At 36.6% G+C, this 17,641-nt stretch overlaps 1 protein-coding gene across 6 annotated transcripts in view; it reads left to right on the top strand.

Moving 5' to 3' along the window:
• Positions 1 to 17,641, top strand: part of PRTFDC1 (phosphoribosyl transferase domain containing 1) — a 56,803-nt gene that overhangs the window by 729 nt on the left and 38,433 nt on the right. For all 6 annotated transcript variants that reach the window (XR_010609935.1, XR_010609934.1, XM_065666602.1 and 3 more), the window contains exons 2-3: positions 3,664 to 3,770; positions 6,014 to 6,197. Coding sequence is in view for 4 of the 6 variants with exons in the window: in XM_065666602.1 (XP_065522674.1) it covers positions 3,664 to 3,770; positions 6,014 to 6,197 (291 nt within the window). In the remaining 2 variants the exon portion in view is untranslated. The remainder of the gene's footprint in view (positions 1 to 3,663; positions 3,771 to 6,013; positions 6,198 to 17,641) is intronic.

Here is a 17,641-nt window from a genome sequence, read left to right as displayed (position 1 = left end):
CTTCGGGGCCCCGGGAGCGCTGTAAAAACCACGCTGTCCGGCTGCCCCTTGTCCTTCTGTGGTGGGAAGAAGCCCGAACTTTGGCAGTGCACTTTGAGTGCCAGTGGGGCTAAATAAATTGTGCAGAAATTATGTAGAGACATAGCAAGGGGGAATGGCTTTAAACTGAAAGAGGGTATCTTTAGGTTAGATGTAAGGAAGAAATTCTTTGCTATGGGAGTGGTGGGACACTGGCACAGATTGCCCAGTGTTCAGGGCCAGGCTGGACAGGTCTTTGAGCAACCTGGTCTAGTGGAAGGTGCCCTTGCCCGTGGCAGGAGGGTTGGAACTAGATAATATTTAAGATCTTTTCCAGCCCCAACCACTCTATGATTCTATGAAATGAATAAGTATGCTCCTTATTCTGAGGGACAAACCAGATTCTCCTGTGAAGCAAATTCTATCACTGTCACCACCTTAGGAATGTTTGTATTTTATTGTGGCATTGGGATTTTAACCAAGTTGTAGAACTGCCACCCAGATTGTGGAGCAGAGCTGGGGGCTCTGTGCAGGCAGTGTTGCGTCCTGTCCATACCAGCCTTTACTCCATCCCCTGCCAAAGAAACCTATTGCTGTCTGTTGGAGCTCTGACTGAAACCACTGCACATCAACCACCTCTCCTGGCACCTGTGTAATGAATGACATTTTTTTTTAAGTGGGTGTCTGTGTTTAGCACCAAAGCAACGTGAGGATATTGCAAAGGAGGCTGTGAATTCTCATAACCGTGTTCTGCTGTACTGACTTCTGCTTACTATGCATAAATGTGTGCATGTGATCCTCAAGCCCTCTCTCCCCCCAACCAAAAGTAAGGCTTTTGCAGTATGATTTAAGTTTACAAAGCTAGACTTTGCTAGATGCTTGCTCCCTTGTTTTATACTAAAGCAGAATCCAGATCCTTGTTGCTTTGAAGTGAGTACTGTGCTGAGACCTCACAACAAAACTAGCAGTGTTCTTCCAAAGGTGTTGAATGTCTCCAGCCTCTCTCTTAATGCCTCAAGGGAGTGCTTTTGGGTATTGCCATGTATTCGTATACCTTTTTGTCTATGTTCACATCAACTTCTGAAAGACCTGCTGGAGAATTTCTGCTGGGCTGCTTGAACATGCCAGGCCTGAACTTTAAAAACAGACCTTTCTTTCACTGTGGGATTTTTTTTACACATCTGTGTACTGATATATTCAGTATGTATATTTATTCATCCAGTTGAATGCTGTCTTTATATTGAAACAATCGCAAATATTTCCTTCAGATTTTCAAAGTCTAAATCCAGAAGTGAAAAGAAGTTGAATTTAAAATTTAATTTGAAGTGGCTATTTTTTGATGCTTGGCTATTAAACTGAGGGTAATCACACTTTTTTTTTTAATTCACACGCAGAATACTCATAAAAATTAATAGTTACATGAAAAATTGTTGCATTGCAGTGTGAATAGCTTTAGGGTAGATGACAATTTCTGCTTAATGTTGGGAAGTGCCTTAAAAGAAAGAAGAATATAGAATAGGCTTATCATATTAGAAAGATAATTAATTAGGAAGTATATGTGAATTTAATCTTATTGGTCAAATGCCAGTTACTTGTAACTGAGAACTTCTGTATTATTGCAAAGTAATGCAGTTTATGTTCTTTTATTCAGATAGGATGGATAGGAGAATCAAAATTTCATCCTGATCATGTTTCCTATAGGACTTAAACTGTAATCTAAGTGAAACCTGTTGGTTTGGATGAGTTCTGAAGAAGTTTCCATCCATTTAGTTTAATCTTCTGCACCACACTAAACACGTCGAATTTGACCAGGATGCATCAGTAGCAATATTGACAAGGGTTCTTAGTGGGTGTTTACAGTCCTTCGGCAATTTAAAACGCTATCTGAAATTGTTTCCTTTTATGTTAAGATACTTTTGAACAAAACCCTGCCAGACAGTTCATTGCTACAAAATGTTTAAAAAGTTTCAGCCACCCTTGTATGCTGAAAATGCAGATGGAAAAATAGGTTTCGCAGGCCTTGTGCAGCAGGGTTTCTGGAGCAAGATTTGACTCAATTAAAAACCTTGCCAAGAAGGATATTTATAATCTCATGTTTCTGTGGAAATGAGGAACATAACTAAGTAACTTTTTTCTGTTTTCTAGTTTCAAGGCTTGTGTAATAAGTCCAGTGATCTCCGAGCCATGCTCTTTATGGGGGAGTGTTCAGTGGTAGTTACCAACAAAAACCTCTTTTTGGGATAAAGAAGCAGTTGGGCAGAGTTAAGAAAACACAGCAGCTGAGGCATCTGTAGGTGTTGGTGAATATGCAAAAAGCCCCCAAGCAAGTGAAAATCCATGAGGCAGAACAGTGTTTCTCTACAGCATGAGGCAGGGCTATGCTGAAGTTCATGAAGACTAGATGTGGAGGAACACCTCAACATCAAATATCTTGTGTTAGCTTTGAGGTTTTTGGAGGTATGATTTATTGCTATACCACATGAAATTACAAGCCGAGGTTAGTTTCAGCGATGGGCCTTTAAAGCTTGTATTTAGCGGACATGCCATTAAGATGTGCACTTTACAAAGACAAGTTTCTCACCATTTATCCCTCTGAAGGTTCTTATGGGCAAGCTTTAGAAAGAAGAAAGAATATGTGACTTGAGGAACACGTTGGTAAAAAAACCTATTAGGTGTTGCTTTTTGTTATGGACCAATATTGAAGCAAAGCTTTGTAAAGATTCCAAGATACCTTGTGAGCCTGCAGGTCTCGTCTTTCACAAGGAATTCTGAAAACTGTTGATTTGCAGTTTGTTTAGTTCTTGTGCTGATGAGTTTGCATCTTCATAGCTTTCTGAAAGCTTTACCTGTTGGCTTATTTTTGACCTACTTAATCCCTATTGCCACTCAGTGCTCTGGGATCTCCTAATTGTTGTATCCCAATACTTACAGAACTAAAGTATATTAAATCTGTAAAATATTTTTTCTGTAAATGTATGGATTTATAGAGTAGCTGATCATAAATTGAGAGGTAGACATTTTGTAATCGCTCATCTTTGGTGACTTATGTAAATTAAGAACTTCTTCTTTGGCAAGAAGTACAATCTTCCACTGATTTGTACAGATACCTTCCATGAACCACGTAATTTATTCTCCCTGTCCTACATGCTGTTTCATCTGTAGAATATTTATTTATTTATGTATGACTTTAAAGTACCTCTAAACCAGAAATGTATTATTTTAATGTAAGATTTTACAACTTTTAATCCCACTGTCTGAATCTCCCATTGGAGAACCCCTTCTTACTGGTAATCTTACATTTGCCTTTTGAATTTGAAATTAGTAAGAAACTTAGTCTTGCCACTAGTTTAGTACTAAATACTTATTCTGTCTAGTTGTTTGTGATTTCAGGTGAAATTTCCCACATTCTGTGGGGAAAAAAAAAAAACAGTAGCATTTGATTTCTAAGGTATACTGAGAAGCAAAATAATTAGCAGGAAAAGTGAAACAGTAAATTATGAGTGGAAGAGAGTATGTCATATGATTAATTCAGCCAATAAACTGTACTAGAACAGCCAAAAGAGTTTACTAGAACACTGATTTTATATCAGTTACATACTGTCAAACACCATGAAGTATTCTTAACAGCATTACTTGATGTTTCAGATTTCAGACAATTGGCCTGGGTACAGTTTGGATTTGTTTACTTATCCTCAGCACTACTACGGAGATCTGGAATATGTGCTCATACCACATGGCATTATTGTTGACAGGTATGTGTTGGTTGAATGTTACTAAATAAATTCTTTGATCAGTAGTATTACTCTGTTTTATAAAGCTCATCATCCACAGACTGTGTATGTGATATTTGTCCTAAAATATTGTATTAGCAATTGTAAAAATATTTTCTTTCATTTTTAAAAACAAAAAAAAATACTTGAAGATTAGGAAATACCAGACTTGTAATTTATTGCTTTTACAACTCCCCATCTAATTTCTTTCACTGAATATCTGATTTGGGCATTAAATGAGAAGGGTGCCACAGAAAGGCGAGTGATCATATAGTGAAATTGGTATTGGAATGTAAACTACAAGGGAGCAGAACTCAAGGTGAAAGAGCAAGTACAAAGCTTTGAATATAGTTATACTTGAAAGTCTCACTTGCACTCTAACCGTTCTGTGTTTTTAATATGAAAAGGAGAAAACCCAACATTGAGTTACAATGTTACAACTTTGGCAACTCCCTAGTACAAGTCGTTAATGCCGATTAATCTAATGGTTGCCAACTGCACTATTGACTTCTGCCATTCAACACAACCAAAACGTGTGTCAGCGACTGTTTGGGTCCAGGTGCTAGGTCTGGAAGGTAGCAGTGGGAAAGCTTGACCAGCCCTCATTCCTTACCTTGTAGTAGTTCCCATGTACTCTCCATGTAGGCACCTGGTGGTGCTTTGGTATTTGTGCTAGTCCAGCTCAATGTTCATGCTCACTAACAGTTTCTGATGTGCTGTTAAATATCTTATGAAAAAGTTACAAAATGGAAATGGTAATTTTCAACAGTGTATTTATTGTGAATATCTGAATGGAATTTCGTGGGACATTTTCAGCCTGCAGCTTTCTGTCTACCACATTTAAACAGCCAGTTGCAAGTACAGAATTCATTGGAACTCTTTGAAAGAAGATTGTAGACGTCCATCATAAGGAAGAGTTATGGCTCCTTTATTTTTAAAACACAAGCTTTCTTTCATTGCATTTTCAGTAACCATTGTGTTGTACTTTTCATCTCTTTTGGTTAGAGTCAACTGACTCTAGTTTTTGTACTCCAGCAGAATGAACGCCACTGGTTTTTTCTTACTCCAGCAGAACAGACTGATACTGTTCTAATGGAAAATGACAAAGAACTGAATATATTGTGATCATGCAAAATTTTCATGTAGGAAGAAGGTTCAGCACTTGAGAAAATTCTCTAGATTGGTAGCAGGTAAATATAAGTTTAAAAAATGGTATATCTTTTATTTAGAAATTGAAATTAGTACATTTTTGTGTACGCTGGAGTTCATACCCTTTTAAAATATAAAATGCTATTTGGCAGTATTTGAAATTTCAGCTCGTCAGACAATCTGAGGAAGAATATATATACATTAAAAAATCACTAGAGAAATGTTTCTTTTTTTTTTATGGGAGGTTTTCCCCGTTATTTTCAGACTTGAGAAGAGATGATAAAAGACTGGTTTACTAATCTTCAGTAAAGGAAATGAAAGTCATTTACTAATCTTCATTCTTACATGAGTAAAAGGGATTACGTATATGAGGTCAAACAAGATGATCTAATGATACCTTATATTTTTTAAATCTAAAAAATGCTAATTACTGCTATATGGAGTTTACTTGAGCATTACAAGTACAAAGATGTGAAAATGAAGTGACAGCTTTTGTTCATAACTAGTATATTCAATTTAGAGGTTATTCTTCTCTGGTAAATGCACACATGTAGATTTTACTGAAGCTCAATGTATTTATGTAGTGTCAAGTGGCTAGAGAAAAAGTAAAACCGAAAAATGGAATCCTGGAAGATGTGGTTTATATTACAGAATGTGTATCTTTTGGGTTCAGTCATCTGTCACAATGTGTTTGAAATGCAGAATTGTCAAAGAGAAGACAGATATGGGAACCCTGTAGTTCCAGGTTCATTGGAGCATAGCCTTGATTATTCTTGTGTGTCTGATCTCAAACAAGTCACTTAAGCTGTTTGCACTTTTCTCTTTTACTGTATGAAATAGTGATAATGTACACTTTTTATAAAATTTAAGGTTAACTAGTTTGAGTCACATGCTTTGCATTTTGCATCCATCACTCTCTGCCTACTGTGAACTTGATCCAAACTAAGCCAAGACACTTGAACATACTGTCATTCAAACTACATACATAGTGTTTCTTTGTAACCACATGGAAAGCATACTATGAGCTTAGAGAATCTGCATCTAATATTATTTTATCCTTAATTTTTTTGCCCCAGGACAGAACGATTGGCCAAAGATATTATGCAAGACATTGGAGACAATGATATTGTGGTTCTCTGTGTCCTCAAAGGTGGCTACAAGTTCTGTGCTGACCTTGTGGAGCACATTAAAAATCTCAGCAGAAATTCAGAAAGGTTCATCTCTATGAAAGTCGATTTTGTTAGACTGAAAAGTTACCACGTAAGTCAACAATTCATTTATGTAGCTTTATGTAGATTCTGGTTGTATGTTCAAAATAACATTTTTTACCCCAAATTATAGAAAAAGTGTGAAACATATTTTTGTTTGAAAAACCTGTAAGGTTTTCTTTCAAAATATTTGTCATGTCCCTTTATACTTCATGGATGGTATGAATAAGGATACAAAGCATCCTCAAGCTGTATTTTTTTATTTAGTCTGTCTTCACTTTCAGACAGAAAAGTCAGAATTCCATCATGTAAAATGTTGGCATGTTGGTTGTTCTCAAAATCTTCAACAGTTCTGTCAAGTTAATTTCATGTTACTTCATTTTCCACCCTCACCCCCACATAGTTTGGCATAACTGCAAGGTAATAAATCTGTGTCTTCTTCTAAATGTTTAATGCTAACTAAATGAAATGCTTTCATCTTCATACCATGCAGTTTATATAGTAGCAAAATACACCACCAGATGATGATAGTGTTTTATAAGAAAATTAAATAAGCCATTGAACCAAATCCAGTGTTGAAGTAAGGATCAAGACTTCCTGTTATCTTCAGAGGAAATTATGCAATAATGATTCATTTGTTTCAGTGAGGCAATGATAGTGCGATTACTGGCCTTTTTTTAGAATGCGTGATTACAATTTCTATTTGCATAAGCTCTACATTTATAGTCTACCTTGTAGCATAGTGAGAGCACATTTCTAGAAGTTGCCCTAGAAATATCTGAGGAAGTGCACTGAACAAATGGAGTGATAATACAGTTTCTCTCTGAGCCCAGTGCAACTTGCTGAGTCCAGTAGTTCTCACAATAACTCTATGTCCTTTCCACAGACAGAGTTTGTTTGTTTATATGGTTGGTCGGTTGGCATTTTGCTCTGACCCCAGTAACCATAAACTTTTCCTAACTTTCACAAATCCAGTCTGATCTTTTTCTATCATGGAAGAAAAGTGGATGAGAAACATTTGTAGCCATTTGGTTAGGATTTGGTACTGGGGCCTCTCTTTCAAGAATTAGTCAGCTCTAGGAAGGACATATGCAATACTAATATTAAACAATTTCTAGCTATTTGGCAGTATTACAGAACTAATAAATAAAATAAAATACAATGTTTGCCTCACATAAAAGCACATGGAAATTATACAATCTTTTTCTTTTTTTTTATTTTTTTCTGTGTAACAATGACAGCATTTCAGTAATACTGATTGATGAATACTGGAATTACTTAAACATTTTTTTATATTGTATTTGGCATATAGGTAATAAACCTGCTTTTCCTATTGTGATATCTCTTACCCAGCATGCAGATACCCTGGTTCTAAAATTTCTTTCCTTGGTGACAAGTCAACTGTTATTACCCATACTATCCCATAACCAGTGAGTGGCAGGAGATGCATACCATAAAAGTTTGTAAATTTTCACATCATTGCTTAGGAAATCAAATAAAAGCATGCTATATCAAGCAGAAACTGCAATACAAATTTTGTTATGCAAGGATATCATTATCAAGACTAAGTCCTAGATAGCTTCTAGTGGCTGTGCATATTTTGGGTCTTAGCCTCATGTTTTAGTAGGAAGGTAGCACCTTCCCTAGAACTAGTGCTTGCATCTAGTTTTTAGAAAATAAATAATTTTTTTCTTATAAGCGCTTCCAAACAGGTCTCATGTGTTTAGAGCATGAAGCTGTGCTTGATGGAGTGCTTGGAACAGTGCTTGACAGCTGCCTGGTCTTGAGAAGCTAGATGACACAGCAGTCAATATAAATTTGGAATGACATTGGTACTGGTAGATTTGTTCCATGAGATATGCACAAGTGTAATGCTGATTAAAGTACCAGCACCGCTACCTGCCGTCCTTTGTATTTGAGTTATTGTTGTGTCCTATCCAGGTTTTAGAGAAAGTACCCCTGTCAACATAGCTGTGGTCAGAACACTTGAGGAACTTGCTGTTGTAGTCTGAGTGACTCTATCCTAACCTTATATGAGACTCCCAAACCCCCCATGTCACTTTATTCTGTGAATATACTTTTCACATTGTTTTACACTTTTATTAGAGGCAAATAACTACGGTCTTAGAGGTAATACTTACACAGGGAATCTTGGACCATCACCAGTTCCACTTCTTAGCTTCTTTTTGCCTTTTCTGTTCCATTTCCTGTGAAGACTTATTACTGCTCTTTCCTTCTATCCCTTTTTAGTTTAATAGACTGCTCTTCTCATATTATTTATCCCACTTACTTTTACTAACTGTTCTCTGTTTCTCTCCTAAAGGGAGTCCTGCTGCTCTCAATATACTTCCTTCAGATATGTCTCCCTTCCCCCCTCCAGCTGTTTAAATCCAACAACTAATTTCAGCTCAAACTCATGGGATTTTTGAATTGTTGCATTTCAACTTCAATACAGAAAGGTTAGTTGATTTTTAAAGGTTGTAATTGAAAGTGGGATTTCTTGGTTTAATTGTGTAGCAAAAATGAGTGGTAACTGTGACCCAAAGTCAGATCTTGGCATCAGTGAATGTATATCTTAACTGCAAAGTATCAGTGGAAAATGTTGTACTTTGATGTCTGGCATACAGACGTGACTACAGAAAAGGAGATGGCAAATCTGACCAGCTTTACATGACTTTTTGTTTTTCAAACCTGTCATCATATTCCTGAATTAAGAACTGTAATTAATATGTTAAGATCTGCTTTCATATTGTGTAGCTGAAAGTTGGGCATGTAAGTTGGTTTTTAGACTTCTTCATAAAAGTTAATTTATTTAAAAAAAGCATAGTACATATAGATTCTTAAGATACTAATGAGGTGAGTGGTTGCTTGTACTTCTGTAGTCAGGATGGTTTTATCTGGCTTGAGAAGTTTGACATATATGCATAAGCCTGGTCACACTTTCCTCTGTTTTATAAGTGGTGTCTTGTTTCATTATCTTAAATTGGCACATCGGATTATTGAATGTAGTATACAGGTAATATGGGAAAACACCATTAGATTATTACTTTTAGAGGAAACAAAGTGGTATCCAACTTAGGAAATCACAGCCTAAAAATAATGTGGTTGTACTGTACATAATGTTTATATTCTGCTAGAATGTTTATATTCTTCAGATATCAGTATTAGTTCCTAGACCTTCAATAGAGTTTCTGCAGCTGCAACTGGAGGTGCAGCCCTGTCTGAAAGCATATTTTTGTTTCCTCTAGAAACAGAGCTGCATTTTTCCATTTCTTTAGTTTGGGGTTTGGGTTTGGAGGGTTTTGGGGGGTCTGTTTGGTTTGGGTTTTTTTTCGTTTTTTCACTAGAATGCTAAAATGATTCAGTAGAGAAAGTTAAGAAGTTTACACCTGTGAACAGGAACTTACAGGCCCAGGTGTAGGTTGAGAAAAAATTCAGTATGCTTAATTGTAAGCAAAGTTTGTATCAGTAAATAGAGAAATAGACAATTTACAAAGAAACACATGATAACATTTTGTAACTCAGATTTTTAAGGCTTCTTAATCAGTAAGAATGGTAATAAAAATAACTGCAATGGGAAAGAATCATGACTAGAAGAAAGGTGGATAGTTTTCCTCCATAAAACATGACTTTTGGAGAATGCTGTTTCTTGTAAACTTACAGGTGATACAATACACTTGTTCTCATTTTAATTTTGTGTATTTACACGAGTTCAAAATAAGGAGATTGTTTAGGTGGGGATTTGATTAGAGGCTGTATGGTGATTTTACAGGCTTCTAGCACAGCAGGCAAGTTAAAAGAAAGCACCATCATGAGAGTCATAATATGTGATTTCAGAAATAAGCATATGGAAGTACCATATAGACTTAAAGGTAAGAGTCAGGAAGTAGATGAAGACAAAAATAAAGTCTAATGATGGAAATTTGAATGAGAAGCAGCAGCTCTGAGTTTTAAGAGGCAGAGAACAGAAAACATACACTTTTCTGAACAAACTGAAGAGTAGTGAGGCAATAAGTACAGTGGGTAGACACAGAAGTACTAGAATAGTCCTCACGTGAAATATGATGCAGGTGTGGAAAGCTGAATGTCAGGTTTTGGTAGAAGACAATGTATTCTGGAAACACTGACATAAGAGCTGATAAAATTTGGCAGTTAGCAACAGTGGAACTGACTGCAGAGTTTTGAGTTTAAAACTGGATTAATAAAATTTAATATATTCAATTTTCACTATACCAGAATTTTCCTGAGTGATTGCTCCTCCATCAGAGCTCTGATGTTGAAAAGAGTTGAGAGTTTCAGGTTGATAGAAGAATTCAAAATTATTTTCAGAAACATGCTGGGTTGAATTCAAGGATGAAAAGTAATGGAGGAAGAATTTAGGCTTGGAAATGTCATATAAGGAGACTATAACACCAACAGGAGAGGTAAGAAACATGGATCCAGAAATTTTTTAGTATGTTTGGGATATTGATAACTTTAGCAGATTAAAGAACTAATAAGAAAGAATACAGAAGGAAGTACAACAAAGAAAGCAGGAATGTGTTTTACTAGGGTGTTTACAAGTTAAGGGGTAGGACTAGATAAGAAAGAATGTTTGAGGATAAACCTCAAAGACTGAACAAAAGAATACAAGGACATCGATATCATGAAGAGAAGGGCTGAATGCGGTGGTTTAGTAAAAAAATGTAGCATGAGAACCATAGCTGAAGAGCGTTCACAAACAATAATTAGAGTTTCTCTTTGTTCAGTTTTGAAGAGACAATCTAGGACATGCTGATAAAGGTTGAAATAGAGACTGACACAGAAGAGTATGTTCTGGCTCATCAAATCTAATTCCCTAGTAATAGATACAACAGTATCGCCTAATCCTGTTGCATGTGTGATGCAAATATGATCTTTAAACCAGAGCTCAATTTTGAAATTGAATTGGAAAAATTAAGTAGAGAAAGTATACAGAGTATTGGAAAAGTAGAGGAAGTATGCAGAGTCTATAGACTTTCTTGACAAGCTCTCAGCAGTGTGTCAATAGAAGGGAAAGTGAATGGGAATTAAGACTTCTTTAGTGGACAGATAATGGAAGCTAAAAATTGAAAGACTCATGCTAAGAGTTGTTGAAACTGGTGGCAGGGGCTGGGGGAGGAAAGGAAAGCACACCCCAGTGTACTTTCTACATGCATTGCAGAATCTACTGTTCATGTGAAACATTTAGTATTCTCATATCATTTTCCATAGATGTCTATTTAATTTTATTAATTACTATAAGTATGTTAGTGAACCTAATATTTTGGGGAAAAGCAAGCGCATCTTGGTGACATAGTTTTGTTTTTTTTTTTCCACTGAAAACCATGGAAAGCTAAACTAGTAGTGAGACTGATACTTTTGCTCAAGACTCTTGTGATTTCTTTGGTTATTCCTGTGTGGACTAAAGTGACAAGACCAGTAATATCTGAAATTTTATTTTGAAATAACACTGTTATAATAAATGCTGTTATTCTTAGTAGCTTGGAGATCCTACCTGGAGTACTGCATCCAACTCTGGAGTTGTCAGCATAGGAAAGACATGAACTTGTTTGAGTCGGTCCAGAAGAGGGCCACAGAAATGATCAGAGGGTTGGAATACCTCTCCTGTGGAAAGGCTGAGACAGTTGGGGTTGTTCAGCCTAGAGAAGATAAGGCTCCAGAGAGACTTTATTGTGGCCTTTCTGTACTTAAAAGGGGCTTATAAGATGGAGACAGAGTTTTTACCAGTGTTTGTAGTGATAAGACATGGAGTAATGGTTTTAAACTGAAAGAAGGGAAATTTAGAATAGACATAAGGAAGAAATGTTTTACAATGCGAATGGTGAAACACTGACATGGGTTGCCTGGAGAGGTGGTACATGCCCTATCCCTAGAAACATTCAAGGTCAGGTTGGAAGGGACTCTTAACAACCTGATCTAGTTCTGCTCAATACAGGGGGGGTTGGACTAGATGACTTTTAAAGGTCCCTTCCAACCCAAATTATTCTATGAAATTGTGCAACACAATTCTGGAAGAGGATAGTAGATGAATTGCTGATAATAAGATTATATCATAGTTCTTAATTCCATCTTGATCACAGGCCATTACAGAATATTGATCTGTTTTCCACATAGTATCTGAATTATGTATTCTAGACGTGTGTTTTTCATTTTCTGATGTCAAGAAGGCATTGTTGAAAATCATCCTGAAAAAATATGAATGAACTTCAAAGGAATGTTGATTGCTAGTCACTTGGAGGAAACTTCTGGAGAATTACGTGGATTGAGTCAATTAATGCAATTCTTTAAAATTAGTACATTATTTATGGTTTTCAGGACATAACTAATAAAAAAAGTGACCACTGAATTGTAATCCATGCACAATGATTGCATTGAACTCTGCTCACAAGCAAATCCATTGATATGATCTGTTTCCTCTTCAGCCTCCAGTTGTTTGAAATATAATTACAACTGTTAGTTATTAATCTTTGCATAAACAGGACCATTAGTGCTGCAAAATTCTGAAAACAAGTAACAAAACAAGCATTGTTTAGTAGAAATCTGCATGGTTTTGCTGTATGAAGCTATCTCAGTAAACAGTTTTGCTACTGTAGGAGTAAGGAAACAGAGGGATTTTATAATGAGTAAGTTGAAAGCCAGTTGGTAAATTTAGTAAAATAATTTATTTTTCTGCCATGTAGCTTTATTTCTCATACACCATTACTGAATACTTACATCTTAAAAAAAAACCCACAACAGCATGAGACATCAGACTGTTATCAGGGTAGAGAACAGTGTAAAATATACATTCCTGCTTTGCATAATAATCTGTTCTTTTTCAGTAGAAGTTCCCTCTAAGGAACTTGTATTTTTAAGGTCAGTGTGAACTTTACATCTGAAAACAGTATGTTGTAACCCTGACCCCAAAAAGCAAGTAACTTCAAAATTATTTTATTCATTTAACAACACTAAAGAAACAACTGTGTTGCTTGCAGGTAATGATTCATACCTATACCCAGGCTCTACAGCAGTGTCTGCAATGATTGTTTGTCTCTATGCCTGTCTGTCTTGAAGACACAGCTTATGGTCTCTTGAGAAAAATGCGTGTCCTGAGATGAAAGAGAATCCACATTTGCTTTTGCACTTAATACATTTTCTCTTGGGCAGGTTGTGAGTTCCCTGTATTTTGCTCCATGTACACAGTGCAGCCGATGACCATGTCATGTCTGCTAGATGCTGAGTAGCCTTGAAAGAACTACAAATTGGAGCCTATCTGGTAGAATGAATTCCTATCAACTTTAAGGCGGAATTCTGCAATAATTTCACAGGCTTGAACTCCCAATTATCTGTGAATTATCAATTTGACATGCAAATAAGTATCTTTGGTGTAGGCAAAATGCAGCTTGTTTCTTTAATTTAGAGAGAGGTTGTGTGTGTACTAGGTGTTCCAAAACTGAAATATGCTTTTTAAGCTTTTTCAGATGTATGGTTTGTAGTTAGCACTGTAGACAGTGAACACCTATACAGAGAATTTTGCAGAATGATATACATTTTGAAGCTAATTTGCCACAAAAATACATTAATTTAGTCACAGAAGTTATCAGTGTCAAGGATATAGACATTAAAGTGACCTTAGTGCTCTTCTGAGAAATATCTTCTAGTGATTGCAGGCAGTGCTGCCAAACAGGTATCTTACAGGCACGATAAAGATGCGGGACTAGAAATGTACTCCTAGAATTGCAAAAGGGATTTTATCTCTGTGTACTTTTCCATGACTGTGAGTGGATAAAATGGCATTTGCATCCTGATGTAGTAGAGTCTTCTTGAGTGAAACCTCTGTGGAATGATCATACCTGCTAAAATGAGTAAAAGTTTCTTCACAGTTGCAAGCCAAAGGTACAAGTCATAAGCAGGCACTGATGCTGTCTCTGTATTTCTGATGCTTCAGTTATTTGCTGAAGCTTAATAAGGCCTGAGATGATTAAAAAGGTGAGAAGCATTGGAAGCAGATCGCATTTTGTGTGGATAGACTGTTTGGAGATACTACAATTGTGTGCAAATGTTCATTTTCCAAGTGTTAAGACTTCTTTAAAAATAGGATATTTTTCATGAAAGAAACAAAAAACACTTATACAGGCAGCAGCATCTTACTGCAAAATGTCAGCCTTAGAGACACTAAAGCTTTTCAGAGAAATAGTTGAAAATGTGTCAGTAGGGGAAGTTGTCCCAAAAGCTTATTCTTGCAACTAGATGATGACTTTTTTAAAGACATTTACAAAACTGTAATGAGAAGAACAGCAGTCTCATTGGTTAAATTGTGGCTGGTGTTATTAAATATTAACAGCACCATTCAGGCAATTGTAGAATAAACTCTCCTGCAAGATTCATCTGAATATCAGGTACAGATATTTGGGAATTGGGTCTCTTATTGTATTTGCACTGGCTGAAACAATGACAGTCTCCAGTTCATTCCTTAGCAACTGCAGTGCCCTCTGGCCAGTCACACTGGCCAGCTCAGCTGCTTCTGAGCATTTCCTAACCTGTCTCAGCCCAGATGAGACCAGTTAGCAGAGATTTTCTATTTCAACAACTCCAGCTTGCTGTATTCATTTTTACTGACCCAGATGCACACATGCATCTCAGCTTACCAGTAGCCCCTGCCAGGGCAGTAGCTTCTTCAGTTAGCACAACTCTTGCTGGAAAAAGAAGTCTGCTTATAGTCCAGGGATCCTTGTTACCAAGTGTGCAAGCCTCAGACTCCCCACTTCTTTATCTGAGAGATGCTGCGCAGAGATATCAGAGGGAGCATGGGTATTTCAAACCCTTATTATTTCTGTGAACTAACCTACTTTTCATAATGTTCTAAGGCAAACTGAAGAAGGCTGTACTAAATGTAATAAAATGTAACCTTAAAATTGTGTCGTGAAACTTCTCAGGTCTTGAGACATGCTTTCCTTTCTAGGCATCTACAGCTTCTGTTTGATGCGATGGCAGAGCTATGAGATATCAGAGCTTAAATTCATCACTTGCTCAAGGCTGTCTTGAGTGTAAGAAAGAAGAAGGTGTTTCTAATTTAAGTTGTTTTAATTAAAACACACAGTATTTTCCTGTTGGACACTGCTTGGGGGCTTGAAGTGTTACTAATAATACAAGTAGGTGTTAATCTGTGGGCATAGTTCAGGAAAGGTCATAATAAGCCGATCATAGAGTCAGTTTATCAAGTTTATCTGTAATGTAAAACTTACTCATAGAGGGATGATCTATGTAACTGTATGCATCAGATAACACACCTACACACCACTTAAATATGTTAGCACCATCTGAATTCTTAGTGATTTTTTGTAAGTATGAGTAAGTGTTTCAGTGACTCATGTATAAAAGATTTGGGGGAACCAAACAGCTTAGCCGGGGGAGAACTGAGTAGGAAGCGGCCTGATTGTCATGGGGACAGAATGAGAACAGATGTGGCAATGAAGGCAGAGTGATGCTGAAGTCTGCTACAGCTCGCCAGCAGTATCAGAATATTGGTTTAAGGCATTTATGGGGCATATTAAAGCAAGTAATTACTTGCCTTGTCAAAATACTTTTCGTTTTTATCTGTTGTTCCCTGCTTAGGTATTACCTTCCTTTATACTGATTTATGATTTTTAGCTGTAGAATTCCTTTCTCTAACCGAAAACATTTTATGGTTTTGCTGTGTTGTGGGTTGGTACTCTGTTATTCTGGACTTCCGATCTAATGCAAACTCCACAAGAGGTATTTTCTAATCTTTCTGGAGAAATTTGTCTCCCCAAGGGTCGCATTTTTCTAACAAGCTGTAATGTTTTCTTTGGAAAAATGTTTTCCAATTTGAAATGTTTCAGATTACAGTATGTTGCAGAGGGTACAGCTACTATAGCTAAATGGAGTTTTAGATCTGAAGTTCATTTTTCTTTTTTTTAATACGGGGTGGGGGTGTTTGTTGGGTTGTTTTGTGTTTTCTTTTTTTCCTTCGTGAGTTTAAATCTTTGTCATTTTCAAGCAATCCAGGTTTCTGGAACATCATAGCATTTGAGACCATGAATGTTTTTAAAATTGGTCAGTTTCAGAACAGATTCAAAGCATCAAGTGATTTCATTAAAAGCCTTCAAGAGGTCATCTCTTCAAAGAATTCGATTCTTAAGTTCCCCTGGATACAGTATTTGTTGTAAAGCAGCGGCTTGTTAAAAAGTCTAAGAAACGGAAGTTTGGTCTTAGTATTTTGTTACATATTCCACCAAAAATACAGCAAGCTACTACTAAGTTAGGACATTTGCAGCAATACTGTATGTCATCGTTAGGAGAGACTAGTCTGTGTTTTCAAATCTGCTTCCCAGAGTTTTACAGTGATTAAGGAGATAGGCTCTTCGGTATCAGAAAGGCCCAGAAAATAATGGTTGTTAATCCTGTTGCACAAAGAAGATCTGATGAGTTTGAAAGTACCATGACATGTTTATGCATTGGAAAAAATATCACCTTGATTACTTATTTGGGTGCTAATAACACCATTTAGCATGTGGTTTTTTATATTAAGATCTGAAATGGTGCAAAATTAATTAAAATAAGCTGGAGGGTTCTAATTTTCCCAAGGAATTCTATGACTCTCTTTAACTGGCATCTTAACTGCTGTTTCTGAAAACAGATCATAGCATGTGCGATGTTCATGCAGTGCCACACCCCAGGGGTGCTGTAAGGCATAAACCAAAGAGGTTACTTTAAAGGAATACAGCAGTAACAAGAAGTACTCTATTATTGCAGGGCTTATCTGTGTGACGAATACAAAATTATTTTCCCACCTCATTTGCTAGACAGAAGTTAGAATATTTAAATAGAGAAGAATAAAATAACCTTGCAAGAAAACTCAGAAGGGTACATGTGTTGTCAAAAGTTTCCTACTTGTCATTAGCCAAGGGACTAATCATAGTAGTATAAAAGAGAGTGCTACTGAGCTGTGAGTCAGTGATACACTAGAATCCAAATTGCTGGAAGGGACTAAGCATTTGAGGTTTATATCAGTCTCATCTTTTGTGAATTTGCTTACACCTATCTATCTGTTTTCTCAGCCTGTGGCTATTTCACAAATTTGAAGATTCTTCTCCTACCTTCCTTTTATCACCAGATCCTGGGAACTGCTGATAGTGAGGGTCAGAAGGTTAGTACTTTGTGCTTAGTCTAGAGAAAGTTGTTTTCTCTTGTGCTTGCAGAACCCCTCAAGGGACAGGGTTTTTAATATGGAGCTACAAATTTCACTGTACGATATTTCACAATGGGCATTTACTTTTGTTCGCTACTTCACAATACAATTTTAAAAATGGGGAAAGATGGTACATACAGATCTAGTAGTGTTCCGACTAACGTGCTGAGACCTTCTGTCAATGCTGGAAAACACAGCTTCTAGTTCCACTGGTGTAATGTCCATGCATTTAATTCTAAACAATAATAGAGTAAAAGACAGATATTCCAGTTAATGTGGACTTG

This window comes from Lathamus discolor, chromosome 2 (assembly GCF_037157495.1).
Source record: "Lathamus discolor isolate bLatDis1 chromosome 2, bLatDis1.hap1, whole genome shotgun sequence".
NCBI lineage: Eukaryota > Metazoa > Chordata > Aves > Psittaciformes > Psittacidae > Lathamus > Lathamus discolor.
The sequence above is the reverse complement of the archived record's forward strand: the minus strand, read 5'-3'. Positions and strand labels throughout refer to the sequence as shown.